The 15284-nt window shown below is 39.8% G+C and overlaps 1 protein-coding gene across 1 annotated transcript; it reads right to left on the minus strand.

Moving 5' to 3' along the window:
• Positions 1-426: 426 nt before the first annotated feature.
• Positions 427-15284, minus strand: BLOC1S5 (biogenesis of lysosomal organelles complex 1 subunit 5). Its single transcript, XM_086469092.1, has 5 exons — positions 15173-15284; positions 14232-14314; positions 11850-11979; positions 7744-7802; positions 427-2529 (listed from the first exon to the last, which is right to left on the minus strand). Exons 1-5 carry the CDS (start codon positions 15282-15284, stop codon positions 2350-2352), a joined length of 564 nt encoding a protein of 187 aa, XP_086325218.1. The 3' UTR covers positions 427-2349.

A 15284-nucleotide genomic window follows, 5' to 3' on the forward strand; every position in this document is an offset into this window, starting at 1 on the left:
GCTAAAACACTGCTGAAGATAGGAATCTTTTTTATCCATCAGATCTGTTCTGTTTTGAGATAACACTAAACACATCAGGTTTGTTTGGGGCTTTTTAAGCATTCGGACAAAACCAAAAAAAATAGGTTTTCCTGTAAATTCTGGCAAGCTGCTTCAAAGACAGTTAAGATTTCCAAGTACCTCAAAACCTACAGTGTATCACACAAAAAAAAGGTGAAAGATACCGAATAAAGTAATTCAGCAACAGATAGTTTTCAGGTAGTCCCCACAATGAATAAGAGTGGGCCAACAGGCAGATACGGACTATGAAGTAAAGTGTTTTCAAATGATCTTCAGCACAATAATACCCATATCATTCTAACAGAGGAACACATTTTCGGTGTTAGCATTTAGAAGCTTTCCAAAGAATCAGGAGCACACATTCCAGAAGATTTTGGAAATACAGCTTTATTCTCCAGTGAATATCCAACCTGCAACACTTCTATCGTTGCTTAAGAGCCCTCCAATTGATGAAATACTAAAATCTACATCTCTAATGCACAGTTAATTAGATATCTAAATCTTAATTAAAAATATCAGTGCAAAAATAAAAACGAATTCAGTATGCAGTTAGATGCATTTTGTTATAAAGATATTTGGGCTTCAAGCACATATACACCAAACAATCTGGTAAGAGACAAGCCATTTTCAGTCTGTGCTCACAACAAACCAAACTATTCCACACCCGGTTCTAAAGACAGGCAAGAGCTAACTTTTTCTTTTTAAATGAAAGTCTGAGCTTAGTTACAACATTTGTCATGGGTACTTAAGCTGAAAAATATTACAGAGGTCACCTTTTATTCAAATAGGGGTTGTTCGGAAAGAGGCTTTCCTATTTTCCATGTGTGGGATACTTCTGAAACATCTATGTTTTTTCCATCCACAACAGAATTAACAACACTCCAGCGTGCCCCACTGTCGGGAAGTCCTCTTTCCAGTCCAGATACACGATGATGATTGATGAAGCTGTTGGGCCTACAGTAGTGGGCAGAGCAGCTTGGCAGGAATTCAGTGTTATTGAAAGAAATCTCAAATACTTATTCCATCTCCTCTACTAACTTTAATCACACTATCAACAACTGCCAGGAACAGAGCCTTGACACCAAGCCATAAACTTACACAAGCAACCATTGTTGGCATATTACCGTTGCGATACAGGTAAAGGGTAAGTTCTGTTTATTTTTACCTGTTTCCATTCTATATTGGACACCAGCTAAATTATGGAAAGATATTTCCTGTACTAACGGTTAGCTTGCAGCAAATTTCATTACGGTACTATGTCTCATTTTCCTTGGTTAATGAACGGATTAAGTTAACTTCTTCAGTTACACTGCTGTTAACTGCCAGTTTTATTTAAAAGAAAGCAATACAGGAGTTTCACATACCCCGTAAGAGTAACAGTCAGTGAGAAAGCAGATCAGTACTACAGGCGTTTTACCACTAATCTGCTCATTTGTTATGCTGATAAAGAAACAAAAATCTTTCCTCAATTGCTTTATAAGGTTCTGACAAGCTTAGCCTAAGTAAACCAAGAGTACGTCAAATATTTAAGGTAAATACTGTACTAGCTACAAAGCTAATACAAAGACCAATAGGCTTCTCATGACTACTTTTGAGCTTGTTTTGGCTTTGCTTAGAACAGCAAAGCTTAACAAGAGAGGCCCGAGACATTTACAGCGAGAGAAAACTTGTTATCCAAGCTCACTCAGCCATCTGTACGTTAGCAAAACCCATTTAAATCTCAACTCTACTTCATAATACTGAACACACAACCCGAAAGTTGGAATTACAACCGGATTTAAAACTCTGTTGAGATCTTTCATTGCTAAGGCTTCAAAGTACAATATTCCGAAAAACAAGTTGGTTTTCCTGAAATCTATGAACAGGTTTTACGGTTTTCCCAGGTAACTATGGCTGGAACCTATTACACCTACTCCTTGGGAAAGGGCTGTGGCTGCACACTCAGGTAGTTAATGTTACATTAGTCTCGGTTTTCCCAAATGATACCATACTCTCTGGAGATGGGACAGAATGCCAGTTTGCAACTCCCTGAGCTGATCTGGTCACACAATGTACTTTCCAGTGACACCTTCCAACAAAGGCAGAACTACTGGCATTCCACTGTCCCAAATAAAACAGGCATAGATAGGCACTTAAGTCGAAATTATGCAAACCTCTTCTTCCCATACCAAACCTGTAGAGGAAATTCTCCTTTTTTCTTATGTGTTTCAGCTTTCCAAAAGAATCTCCATTTAAGTCAGAAGCAACTGAGTATTGGCACAAACCCAGCATTACTAAAAAAGAAAGTTCTTAAAAAGAAACAGATTTAGCCAGTTCCTTCTCCATCTCAGAATACTGCTCTTTGAGGCGCTCCATAGCTTTTCTGTGCTCTTCGTCCACCTCTGCTTGTTTGGTTTGTTGTTCTTTCATGAATTCCTCCCAGTGGGCTATGCGCTTCTCCTCCCGAGCCATCAGCTTGTCTGCCTGAAGCTGAGAGGAAGGAAATGTAAGTTTTAACAATCACTTCCACATTAAAACAGAGGGTTTAATGAGAGCTACAAAACATCCAAGTATCAGAGAAACTGGACTTTTACTTCGGTAAAGGGAAGTGAAACTAACAAGAAAACATGAAAAGTTGAAACCAAAACCAAATTATTTATTTTTATTAAGTATAGTCAATGCAAAACAAATAGTAAAATGCCTACCATACTATTAACATGACTGCATTAGCAAGAATAGTTTTTCTGTGCTACAGCCTAGTGAAAAAGAAACAAATAAATGGAAAGGCACTTTAAAGTTACTAGCTCACCTAGTTCACTTCTGCTCATTTCTAAAGATTCTATTTGTTGCATTATTTGCTCCTCTGATAACTGACAATGTTAGAAGTTAACTGCAAGCAGGCGATACAGATCTTATTTATCTCACAAAGATTTTCTTATAAATGAACTTTTGATTTTTGGGAACATACAGTAACCAGTATTTTTACCCTTAGTTATGGGGGGAAAAACCCCTCCAATCAGCAAATGGACACCGCTCACCCCCCCCCCCCCCCCCCCCGCTTCTTCTTTTCTTGTGTTCACACAGAAAGAAGCTGCCTACTGACACGAACAGACTCAGGGAACCCACTGTTCTGAAAGTAATCAAAAGAGAAATAATTTAAATAAAATGCAGCTAATTTTTGATTAAGTGGTCTCAAAGAACCAACAATCTGCATCTAGGACTGCAAGTATGGGCAGGCCTATGTTAAACATGTTAGAAACTAAAAATGCACCAGAAGCACTACCATGTCTGAATTATGAGGAAAACACCAGGCCTACTATATTTCATATTTGTGAGTGCTGGACAAAATTTTAGGGGGTTATTTACATCTGTTACTTAGGTACACAAGAATCACCAGAGATTAAAGGATTCACTTCAACACCAAGACCACATCTGTGTAAACACAATGCTTCTATGTTTCACAACGAATTATGATGGTTAATAATAGTCCCATAAATTCTATGTCAGCCAATCCTGCAACATATTGCTCCTCTCTCCTTGGCATTTGCAGCTTTCCCCTTGAATGTCTCATTTGTGGAAACAAAAGTATTTTCTACATTCTTGAATACATTTTTAAAACTAGAAACAAATCACATTTCTATGTTACGACAACGCGTAGGTTCAGCACAGTCATCAGATGCTAGTCTTGAGGAAAAGTCTCCGATACAAAAAGGAAAGAGTGAAATAAACCATAACAACATAGATATTCCATGTTTTGAAACTGGCTGTTCGTGTTCCTGCTTTAGCCAGCTAGCTCTCACCGTGATTAACGTCTTCCTTTACAAATAAGTTATTTTTCCCCTCATGCTTTCATACTGCTTGGCTTCTGCTAAGTCAGCTCCCTCCCACTCTCTGATCTTGGAAAAAAAAAAATTAAAAAAAATCCAGCTATCTAGAAAGAGAGATCATACACACATCCAATATGTGTGTCAAAGTGAGATGTACTTCTGTGCTTGCATACAGTATTAACAGCCTGGCCTCCTATTACAGATGCTGAAGTCACAATAAATCTAGTCAGTTCTTCTTACATTTGCTCCATCTTCTGGCAAGAGAGAGGATTAATCCTCTTTTTTTTTCCCTCCTCCTTTTTACTATACCAGCATGAACTATTTTCTATGTACAGTACTTCTCTTCAGGAATAAATACTATCACAGAGCTTTGACAGACATCTTGCATTTTTGTCAACTAAAGGCAACGGGAACCCATTTACGTATTGTTCAGCACTCTCTATGCGCCGTTCTTACAGACCACACATCGTGGGTTAAATACACTATTTTTGCCATGCAGCATTTTATGTACATTGTAATAACGCTACACCAAGATCCATTTTGTTTGCAACAGATGCAATACCAGCTACTAACAAAGTATGCCAGTGTACACTAACAGTTTCGCTAGCACACTACTTCATGTTCAACAGGTTTTGAAACTGTCAGTGCATCACACACTTTTTGACAGGATTGCACAGTGCCCACCCAACCCACACTTCATCTAGACTAACCCATGCTCCTCACAACATGAATAGTTTGCAAGGAACATGAAACTCATGCTGCTGCTTTCTGTTTTTATTTTGCACCATTTCTACCCAAGGCTATAAAACGATTTACCTGGTAAAACAACCTAAAACGTTTCTACCATGAGATAGTGAAGTTTAGTTTACAAAAAATCAGTGGTCTAACTCCTTTCTTCTTTCTTAATTATAATTAGCTGTAAATTGTAAAGTTTTAAGCATTAGACACCCCAATGTTTCTTGCCATGCTGTAGCTTTCCATTTGAACCAAAAGATCATTTAACTGTCAGCATTAGCACACTACGCTTTAGGCTTTTACTTACTATCTGTGTTACTGACTGGCACTTACTATCATTTACTGCACAGAAAAAAAAAAAAAATTTTTACTCCACCTGAAAAGATCTACAAGGTAGCAGAAACGGTATTTGTCCGTGGCTGTTAATTTGGCAAAATCTGGATAGATTTTGTTTGTTTAATCAGAGAAGCATTTCCTGACCCTCAAACACTCTTGGAACTCCAGCCCTATCCTCCTATAGTTCCCAACTCCAGACCACACTGATATAGCTTTTTCCTGTCTGATTGATGGTTATCTATTCTTTCAGCAATTACTCTTCTCCAAACAGTATTTCAGCTGTCCCGCTAGAAGCTCCTTCAGTCACCCAACAGAACATAAGCCATAGCAAGCTGTTAAACTTCACTTTTCACAGGTAACCTGAATACTTGGCCTCAATTTCTGTCTTTCAGTATAACTTCATAAATACAAAGGTTTGGGAAACTCAAAATTAATCTTAGAATCTGTTCTACATTTCTAACAATGCCTACTACTTTTACGAGTATTTTTATAAGATATTTAGACATCACTAAATTTAGAAGATTATCAGCTTTCTGTTCATATCAAAAGTTGAAAATAATTTTGAGTTAAAGTTTCATAATTTGGTTTAGATACAAACCAAAACTTGTCTAAATTACAAACATAGTTGCTGCATTATTGAGTCCTGTTCCGGGAATTCCCTTTGGTGTGTTAGCAAGTTTACATATTTTGGCAGTAATGTCTGTCATACTCCTTTTATATCAACACCTAAATTCAGACATTAGCTATCTGGAAAAAATCTAATCCGATTACGAAACCAGTTTTTCACTCAATAGCACATACTGCTTGAACTTGAAAGTAAAGCCTTCTGCAGTACAGTCTCACATGAGTGGGATGTATGTATTTCTATCCTTGTTTTAGTGTCATTGGTTATGCAAAAAATTAACATTTGTAAAATCATGACATTTTTAGTAAACTTTGTTTTTAGTATTACTTGGGCTGTTTTTGCTGAAATCAAAAAACCCAAACCAAAAACCCCACCATTTGAAGCAGACACAGGCTTTGAGAAATGTTACCATACTAGCTCAAGCAACAAGCAATTCAGAGGCAAGACCATAATGGGAAGTGTTAGGTAGCTTCCAGTATACGCCTGTACCCTTCTAAAGGAAAATATTTAAAATAAAAATAATAATTAAAAAAAGAATATAGTACACAAAAACAGGTTTACAAAATTACTTGAAGTCTTTCCTAGTTTCTCCCAGAGCTTACAGTAATCCACAGCTTGAACTGCTGATGAGGTATTACTGATCTGGGTGAGAAGACTACTCAACAAGACAGGGGTTTCCATGAATGCTACTTTCAGTGACGCACCTGTAATCACAAATTATTTTACACTCTAAGTGAGAATGTGGTAGGGACAACATCATTTCCCTTTTTTTACTTGGCCGACACCAGTAGCTGAAAGGAACTGTGATAAAAAGATAATTAGTAAAGCAAATAACCTTAAAATTAATTCTACTCAGCCAAAATCGAATTAATTTGACTGAGGGCTGCTAACACTGATCACTTGACGCTACCAAAATCCCATTATTTTTTCAGAACACATGATTTCAGAAAGAAAAGTAAGGAAAAGGCATTTCTCCTCAAGTGGCTGTACTACAATGACAACTTTTATCTAGAATTTTAAAAGTTACCTACCTGTTACTACTCACATTTAGGAAGTTTCAAGCTAAAAAGTCTTACTATACAAGCTTAAAGAAAGGCTACAAATCCTGAATAGCTATTAGTATTCCTCCACTCCGTATAACAAAAAAAAAGTGGAAACATATAGCTAATATTTTTCAGAAGAATAGTTCCCATTCTTACTGACTGTTCATTTTTTAAGTTATTTTTTAATTAAAAAGTTTTACTTCAAACTAACAGTAGCATAACTGGAAGAATTTCCTACTTAACCTCTCCACCAGTATCTACCCTAGTGTTAGACACAAGCAGACTCTGTCAGGGCTCCGCAGTGGGCTGTTTGCACAGTACAAGCATTCAACTGCAACTGGGCTGCCCATCTTCATCAATTAGAAAAAGGAAAGAAAAACACAACTATCAGCTTACATAAATCAATGCACAGCCTGTTTTGCGTGATGGCCACAGATATGTCTTCAGTTTTTCTGAACTAAATGATTATAAATAACATTTTGCAAGTAAAAAGATAACACAGGAACACAATCATGAAGGAGTAATGGGAAAGCATGAAATTAATTTCTTGTATAATTTTCCAAATTTTAGATTCAGAGCATATGTATTTCAAATGACCAAAGCATAGCCAACTGAAAAGATTCCAACGATTCGCATGTTCCTATAATATAGCCCTTCATTAAATAACCCATCCACAAGTGAAAAACACACTTCCTTTTCAACAAGCGATATATATAATATGGTCAATGTTCTCGGCTAACTAGGAAAGATTTACATTTCCATTCTGGTAGGTTAGTAGGTGTTTTTTGTTCCTCAGAAAATAATTTTTTTATATTTAAGCTTCCCCTGTATGTGACAAATATTATAGTCTGAGCTAGGAGGGAAAATAAAGCAAAGGAAATTAAAAAAAAAAGTTTCCACACATCAGGAGATTGTACGAAGAGCTAGTGATCCATTAACTTTGCAGTCAAGAAGATATATGCCACTGCAGCATGTGCTTTATAAATGGAGAAATAGCCCCACATTATGTTTTACTGCAAGTACATAAAGTATAGAAAAATATGCTTTTAGGTCTTGCTATACCGAAGGCAGATGAACTTGCTGTAGAAGCACAAGATTCTTACTTAGATCACATTATAAAAATCCACCCACCCTTTACCTTCCTCTCTTCATGCTCCCTCTCTTGGAGTCTATGGATCATATCGTTGGCAGCTTGCACTGAAATAATAAATTGCAGTAGATCAGTCTGCTGTTCTAAGTCACAGAAACTTGCCTGAAAGGGATTTAAAAGACATGAGGCTGTTGCAAGTCAAAGATTATATTCCATTGCAAGAAAAAGATCTGTCAGTACCTGCAGAAAATAATTTACACTGATAACTGTATGTAAGTGTATCACCAGGTTCGACTCCTGAGTGTTCTAGAAGCCAAAAAGAGAAAGGCGGGAGGTCCTCTTGTGCCCACACTCCTTAGTGCTGCTGATGAGCTAGAGTGCACCATTCAGCACCTCAGAGGACATAAAAAACCTCTCAAGTCGGTAAGTAGAAACAGGTGACCGAGCTCTATGTTTTAGTTGGTTTTGTTTTTTTTTTTTTCTTATTTTTCCCCATCAAATATAAAATGTGATTTAGTATAAACAATCTACACTGAGAACATCTTTATGCTGGAGCCAGCCTCTTCTCTCATGAGGCTAAGCCTAGGAAAACTTCTCAACAGAAATATGAATTCCTATGCAGTTTTCTTCCTAACTTATTTAACACTTAATGCAGAATTAAATAAACCAATTTCCCCAAAGCAGTCATTTCTCCCACTAACAGAAACACCTGACTTACTTATCATCTTAAAGCTGGTGACTTCTCCCACCAGGAGGCAGGTTCCTGCCCCCTGAGGAACTGCAGTCACAGAACAGGTTCACTGCCTTTGCTGATGAGGAGCTGGGAGTGCTATGAATTGGAGCATCTGGTGGCTGAGCCACTCAGGATCATTAGAAGACAGTGGCGAGTGAGAGCTGTAGCAGACTCCCTAAGGCAGGGGATGGAGGGTCCCCACCTGTTGAAACGTTTTGCCATCTAGGAAGGTTTGCTGCTTGCCAGGAGCTCAAATTCGTGATGTTGTAGAGAGTCTATCGAGGCTTGGACTATTACCCCTGCTGTTCTTCCACATGGATCCCAGTGGTACTGCAGGGGTGACCTGAGAAAAATCAGGAATGACTACGGGGATCTGGGGACAGTGGTCAAAGGCATGATGGTCCAAGCAATGTTTTCCTCAACCTTCCCAGTGAGGGGAACTCAATGGATTTTTGGGGTTAACAGCTGATTGCACAGCCGGTGTTGGCAGCAGGGTTTCAGTTTCTACATCCATCAGACCCATTCTGAGCATCAACAGCTGCACGGAAGAAATGGGATCCACTTGACTAAAAAAGGTAAAAGTACCTTTGCCAACAGGCTGGCCAACCTGGTAGGGACAGCTTTAAACTAGAAATGATAGGTGAGGGAGTGATTCCTCAAAAAAAAAAAAAAAAAGAAAAGAAAGTAAGGAAGTTGGGGACAGGGTAGGCAAACCAAGGGTCTGGGATGATGGTAACAGAAGGGATGTAGTAACCTTTCCAAGAATCACCTCCTCCAAGCTCAAGAAAGGTCCATCCCAACAAGTAGGAAACAAAGCAAAGGTGGCAGGAGGCCTGCATAGATGAGGCAAGGAGCTCCTAACTGAATTCAGACCTAAAAAGGAAGTGTACAGGAGGTGGAAGCAGGGGCAGGTGACCCAGGAGGACTATAAAGTTGCTGTCTGATTGTGCAGAGACAGAGTTAGGAAAGTCAAAGCTGATCTGGCAAGAGGTGCAAAGGACAACAAGAAAGGATTCTGCAAGTCTGTAAACAGCAGAAGGAAATTCAGGAAAAAAGCAGGTCCTCTGCTGAACAGGGCAGTGGAGTTGGTGACAAAGAACATGGAAAAGGCCAAGGTACTTAACACCTTCTTTGCTTTAATCTTTACCATAAAGACCAGATCCCTGAGACCACAGGGAAAGCCTGGAGCAAAGAAGACTTACCCTCAGTGGAGGAGGACCAAGTTAGGGAGCACTTAAACAAACTGGAAATATGGTAAGTCCACAGGCCTGACAGGTTGTATCCACAAATGCTGAGGGAGTTGGCTGATGTCACTGCAAGGCTACGCTCTCTTTGAAAGGTCATTGCGACTGGAAGACTTTCCTGAAGACTGGACTCGTACCTTCAATGGCAAGAAGGAAGATCTGGAGAACTACCGACCAGTCAGCCCCACCTCAATCTCAGGAAAGGTGTCAGAAAAAAGTCCTCCTGGAAGCATTTCCAAACACATGAAGAACAAGAAGGTGATTGGGAGTAGTCAGTGTGGATTTAGGAATGGGAAATCATCCCTAACTGACCTGACAGCCTTCTATAATGCAGCAACTAGCTTGGTGGAGGGGGGGGAAAGCAGGCGATGCTGTTTACCTCAGCTTCAGTATGGCTTTTGATGCTGCCTCCCATAACATCCTCACAGACAAGCTAACAAAGCACAGGTTAGATACGTGGACTGTGAGGTGGATTGAAAACTGGCTCAACAGCCAAGTCTTGAGTCTGTAATCAGCAGCACAAAGTCAAGTTGGAGGCAAGTCACTAGTTGTTTACCCCAGGGATCAGCACTGCAGCCAGTACTGTTTGACGACATCATCCGTGACCCAGATGCTGGAGCAGAGCGCACCCTCAGCAACTCTGCAGATGATACAAAACCAGGAGGAGTGGCTGAAAGACAATATGGTTGTGCTGCCATTCAGAGGGACCCTGAGCGATTGGAGAACTGGGCTAAGAGGAATCTTAGGAAGTTCAACACAGGGAAGTGACAAGCAATACCCACTGAGGACCAACAACACAGGCCACACCTGTGATAGTTTGTCCATTTCTAGGTTCCCCAGTAAATGAAAGAGATGGACTCACTGGAGCAAGTCCAGCACGTGGCCACAAAGATGATTAAAGGACTGGAGCATCTTTCGTATTGAGGAGAGGCTGAGAGAGCTGGGACTGTTCAGCCTGTAGAAAAGGCAGCCCAGGGAATGAAGATGAGGGAGCCAGACTCTTCTCCATAGTGCTCACTGCCAGGACATGAGGCAGTGGGCACAACTTGAAACACATGAGATTCCATCTGAACATAAGAAAACACTTCTTCCTGTGAGAGTGGTCAAATACGAGGACAGGTTGCCCAGAGAGGTTTTAGACTCTCTATCTGTAGAGATATTCAAAACCCAACTGGACACAGGCCTGGCCAACTGGCTCCAGCTGCCCCTGCTTGAGCAGGGAGGTTGGACAAAACCTCCAGAGGTCCTTTCCCACCTCGACCATTCTGTGATTCTATTACTAACAATCATTTGCACAGCTGACCATTAGAAAGTCGCTCCATTTAGAGGGTATTAGGACACATGCCTTATTTGCTAAGTTTCAAATATTCTCCTGCAATTGCTTTATGTGTATAACATCAACTACCATTTGCTATTCTGCATATGCCAGATGCCATATAAATAAGCTGTACATCTTGCTATACGTAAAATATAATAAAATCCACACTGGCACAATTTGGCATAAACTGCGTAAATTTGGCAGCTAAAGCTGTATAGCCACACTCCCTTGAAATACCTTTTTGGGAAGCTAACCTGATGAATGAGCAAGAAAAAAGATACTGAAAAATTAGTACAACAAATTTTAAACTTTCTTTTAAAATCTGAGCAATAAAAAAATATATTAGATGGCTGTAATGATAAAAGTCAGATTAACATACAACAGTTATTACTACTACCCTATTTGCGACTAATAATAGCATATTTCATAGCTATACAGCAGCAAATTTTATTTTAAATCAGGAGGAGCAGTATTACACTCTCACATGGGAAAATGAAGAAACTTGAAGATCATGCTGCAGCATGCTTGCAACAAACCAGAAAACTGAAATTTTGTCCATGGGTTTAGCCAACACGGAGCACTATTCTGTTTTAAGTGAGTAGCTGAAATAGCTTCTACTTAAATCTACAAAAAGCTGTTACATAACCTTAGCAAGAGTTGTGTTGGCTGGACTAATAAATATAAAAAAATGTCCCTGTTGTTTCCCTTTTAAAATTTCACTGAAATGAGAACAAACCACATAAATGGCATAAAATTTATTCAAGACAGTTATTTTTCCACAAATCATATTTTTGAATCCAAACTATTTAAATTTTTCCTCAAAATGATGCACAAGGGAAATAGAAAGCAACATGCTTACATCTCTTGAACGCTTCGTTCAAATTGTCATGCATTGCCTGCTCACACTTCGGAAGAATGTGTTCGTTTGTTTCAAAGATTGTGTTCTTTAGATTGTCAAGTACTCGTAGTTCTCGGAGGCCACGTTTTTCCTGCCAGAAGAATTTAAAGAAAATGAGTGGCTAACAAGGAGTTCCACTTTCCAAAATATGATTTCCCAGTTGATAAACTAATAGCTTTATCTCAAAGACTATACTGTTGTCCATTAAAGTGTTGCTCTACTTATTTAGCACAATTGATAAAATTAGTTTCGTGAAAAAAAGAGAGTGCAGTGCTCCATTCTTCACTCTAAAATACAGGAATACTTTGAATGATGCTTCTGGCCCTTGTAAGATAAGTTAGTATTTACTAATGAAAACATTGTGTGGAAAAATGTGTTGTTTTGTACAGATAATTTATAGCATATCAAACCCAACAGAGAACCAGAGCTTGAATGAATAGCATTTTCATAATGCAATTGTTAAAGAGAAGTAACACAGCAGTGATTCTGCTTGCTTGATGTCTGACCTTCCAGATTTAGCATGGTACAAGGTTAAAACAATGCAAGTAAAATTGTTTTTGCTGAAGTAAAGCAATGAAGTCAAGACTAAAACATAACATACCACAGTTAACTGAAGAGGCAGCCCTCCTTCTGGCTCACTGCTGGTCATGATTAATTACAATAACAAGCTCTTTGTTGTTTACATTTTCTTTAAAAGATGAAATTATATTCCTGAAGCCACAGCGCTACTTCCACTCTGAATTTCACCTGCACTTTCCTTTAGACAACGAAAAGGATTCTGAAATCTGCTCCAGGCTGCCACCTGCCTCCTTCCTACTTTTCCCCCTCTTCAGAGCTATGAGCTGCATTGCACACAAGCATTCCTGTACTGAAAGTTGCAAATGACAAAGCAATTCTAGATAATCAAAAAATACTACATCTCATGAAGTGGGCAACTGGATCACCATACCTGTTTTAAAACTTCAGAAACAGAGGCACAGACAAGTAAAGCTACTTAATTACACAGGCTCCAGATTCCTGAATGCAAATCCACGTTCTTTACACACTAGATGCTAATCTTTAAAAGAAAAGGCGTATGTCCTACTGCAGTCAAAAATACGTGATATCTCAAAGTTAGAAACAAGCGTAGTTTTTGGAAGAAACTCTTAAGTTGCAAAAATGTAACTAGTCCTCGGCTTTGCTACTTGCCCCCTAAAAGTACAAAAAGAAATTAAATGTTAAGATCTAAGAATATATGAAACCTGTCTAAGAAATAGAACAAGACTTTGGGTGCAATGGGAGAAATATATGAATTATAAAGATAAGAGTTCTAATTTTGTAATTGAGTTTAAAATTGTCCTTCCTATGAAGAGCCACATAAAACTATTTACTGTATCCTACAATTTAATTAGGGAAGACGAGAAAATAAATCATTCCTTCTAACTCTCAAGCCCATACGATACACATCTGATGAGAGTTTAGTTCACAGACATATTTTGCTGAACCAGTATAGAGACAAATTAGACTTGTTTGAAATACTAGCTACAATCCTGGGTGGGGAGACATTTTAATGTCTTTGGTTTTGTTTTGTTTTTTTTTTTTTTTTTTTTTTTTTTTAAATCGGCTCTGCATCCTGGTTTGAGATATAATTGTATTTTCAGGACTAATTTTAAGATTTTAAATTCCACATTCTGTAAGAATGAAAATCTACTCAGAAATAGCCTTTTGTTAACACAAGATTCCACTTTTGTAAAATTCTGCTGCCATCTTGTGGAAACCACATTACACTTTCCAAGCAAAGTTGCATATAAACACTTGTACCCCTTCAGTGCTTCAGCCTCACTTCCAGACGATCAGATAACACTCATTCCATTTGTAATGATTTTCTTACTTTGCATAAAGGGTTGGTCTTCTCTTCCAGTAAGATTACTTTCTTTCATGGTACAAAAATGAAAGCAAAATTAAATTACAGCTGTGCTAGCTGAATCCGGCTGAGGAACAAAGTAGTTTCTTAATCAGATATAAACCTATACCAGCTAATAATATTTCCCTTGAACCAACTAGACTTCTTTAAGATGCTAGGACTGCATCATTCTCCTACATCAATACTTCTGCCAGTCTTTTGCAGGAAAAATATTTATGTCCCTTTCAAAACTTTTTAAATAAAAAGACCTAAATTACTGCCTTGTTTACTGAAGATGCAGACATATCCTATCCGTGTGTTAAGTTATTTTGAGCAAGAAATACAGGTTAAGTATTTCTAAAGAAAATTACATACATATTATAACCTCTAAAAAGATGCTAAAACTGTTTGAAGTGCCAAACTCTGACAAATACAGCGCCTAGTAAGATACAAATACTTACTTCAAATTCTTTAACAAAGTAACGTATTTCTCCCTGAATTACTGGTCTGTGATCCAGCAGTCTTGAATAGATCTCCCCAACATCTAGAAGATTAATGAAAAGTCAGATTTTTAGTTTTCCTCTCACACTCCATACCAGGCTACACAATACAAGGTAGCACACCATCCTTCAATGCAAGGACTACTGCTCACCAAATACGTACAAAATCAAAAGAGCACCACCCTATCCATTCAGCAAACCACCAACTGAGATAAAATGCGGTGAACCAGTATTCCAGGTGCCACAGTCACCTTTCCGTGAAGGCGAACGTTCTCCTCTGTCTCTCAGCACCCTGTTTCAATCCTTCTCCTCCTCAGTGCAGCTTCTACATCTGCCTGTTAACGGTGGTAAAAGAGCTGAACTAAACGCTGCAGCTCATCTTCACAGCTTAAGACGTGGGAGTTTTCTGCAGCAGCAGCAGAGGAAAGTTCGCTACAAAGGAAACTGCTAGCATTTACCGCTGCACCCACGTGTCTGTTCCACACCCTGACACGGCTCCAGGAAACAAAGCACCGGCTAAACCACTTCCGAGGTCAAACGCTTCTGCGAACGGGATGAACGAGGACAGCCCGCGGGTGCTGGGGTCAACACCACAAAAGCAGGAGCTTGCCAGGGAACTCCACGCCAGCGGCGAGGGCTCGGTGGCCGGCTCAGCCTCCTAAAAGGACGCCGCGCGGCCACCCCAGTTTCGGACGCCAGGGGATGAAGCCAGCGAGGCCTCCCGGGTGCCCAGCGCCAAACCCCAGAACGTTCCACCGGCCCGCAGAGGGCCGGGAAGCGGCTGGAGGGGTCGGTGATGCCCTTCCCCGCAGCCCGGGCAAGGCCGTCCGTGCACTCCCGCCCGCAGCGGGCCCGGCCAAGCTATGGGCGCAGTACCGAGCCGGTCCAGTCCCGCTCCTTACCCTTTATGATGGGCTGGATCGGAGACCCGGCCGCCAGCGCCTCCCACCTCCTGTCGCTGGGCAGCGGGGCCGCCCCGCTGCCGCTGGGGGACGCGGGGCCACCCTCGCTCAT

This window comes from Leptosomus discolor, chromosome 8 (genome assembly GCF_034619465.1).
Source record: "Leptosomus discolor isolate bLepDis1 chromosome 8, bLepDis1.hap2, whole genome shotgun sequence".
In the NCBI taxonomy this organism is placed as follows: Eukaryota; Metazoa; Chordata; class Aves; order Leptosomiformes; family Leptosomidae; genus Leptosomus; species Leptosomus discolor.

Bases quoted from the DNA above. Each gene is read 5' to 3' on its own strand.
- BLOC1S5 (XM_086469092.1), bottom strand. From the start codon at position 15,284: ATGAGCGAGGGTGGCCCCGCGTCCCCCAGCGGCAGCGGGGCGGCCCCG. The intron at 11,980-14,231 runs GTAAGTATTTGT...TTCTTCTGGCAG, and splicing joins ACTTTGTTAAAGAATTTGAA to GAAAAACGTGGCCTCCGAGA. The intron at 2,530-7,743 runs GTAAAGGGTGGG...CCTTCCTCTCAG, and splicing joins GGGAGCATGAAGAGAGGAAG to CTTCAGGCAGACAAGCTGAT.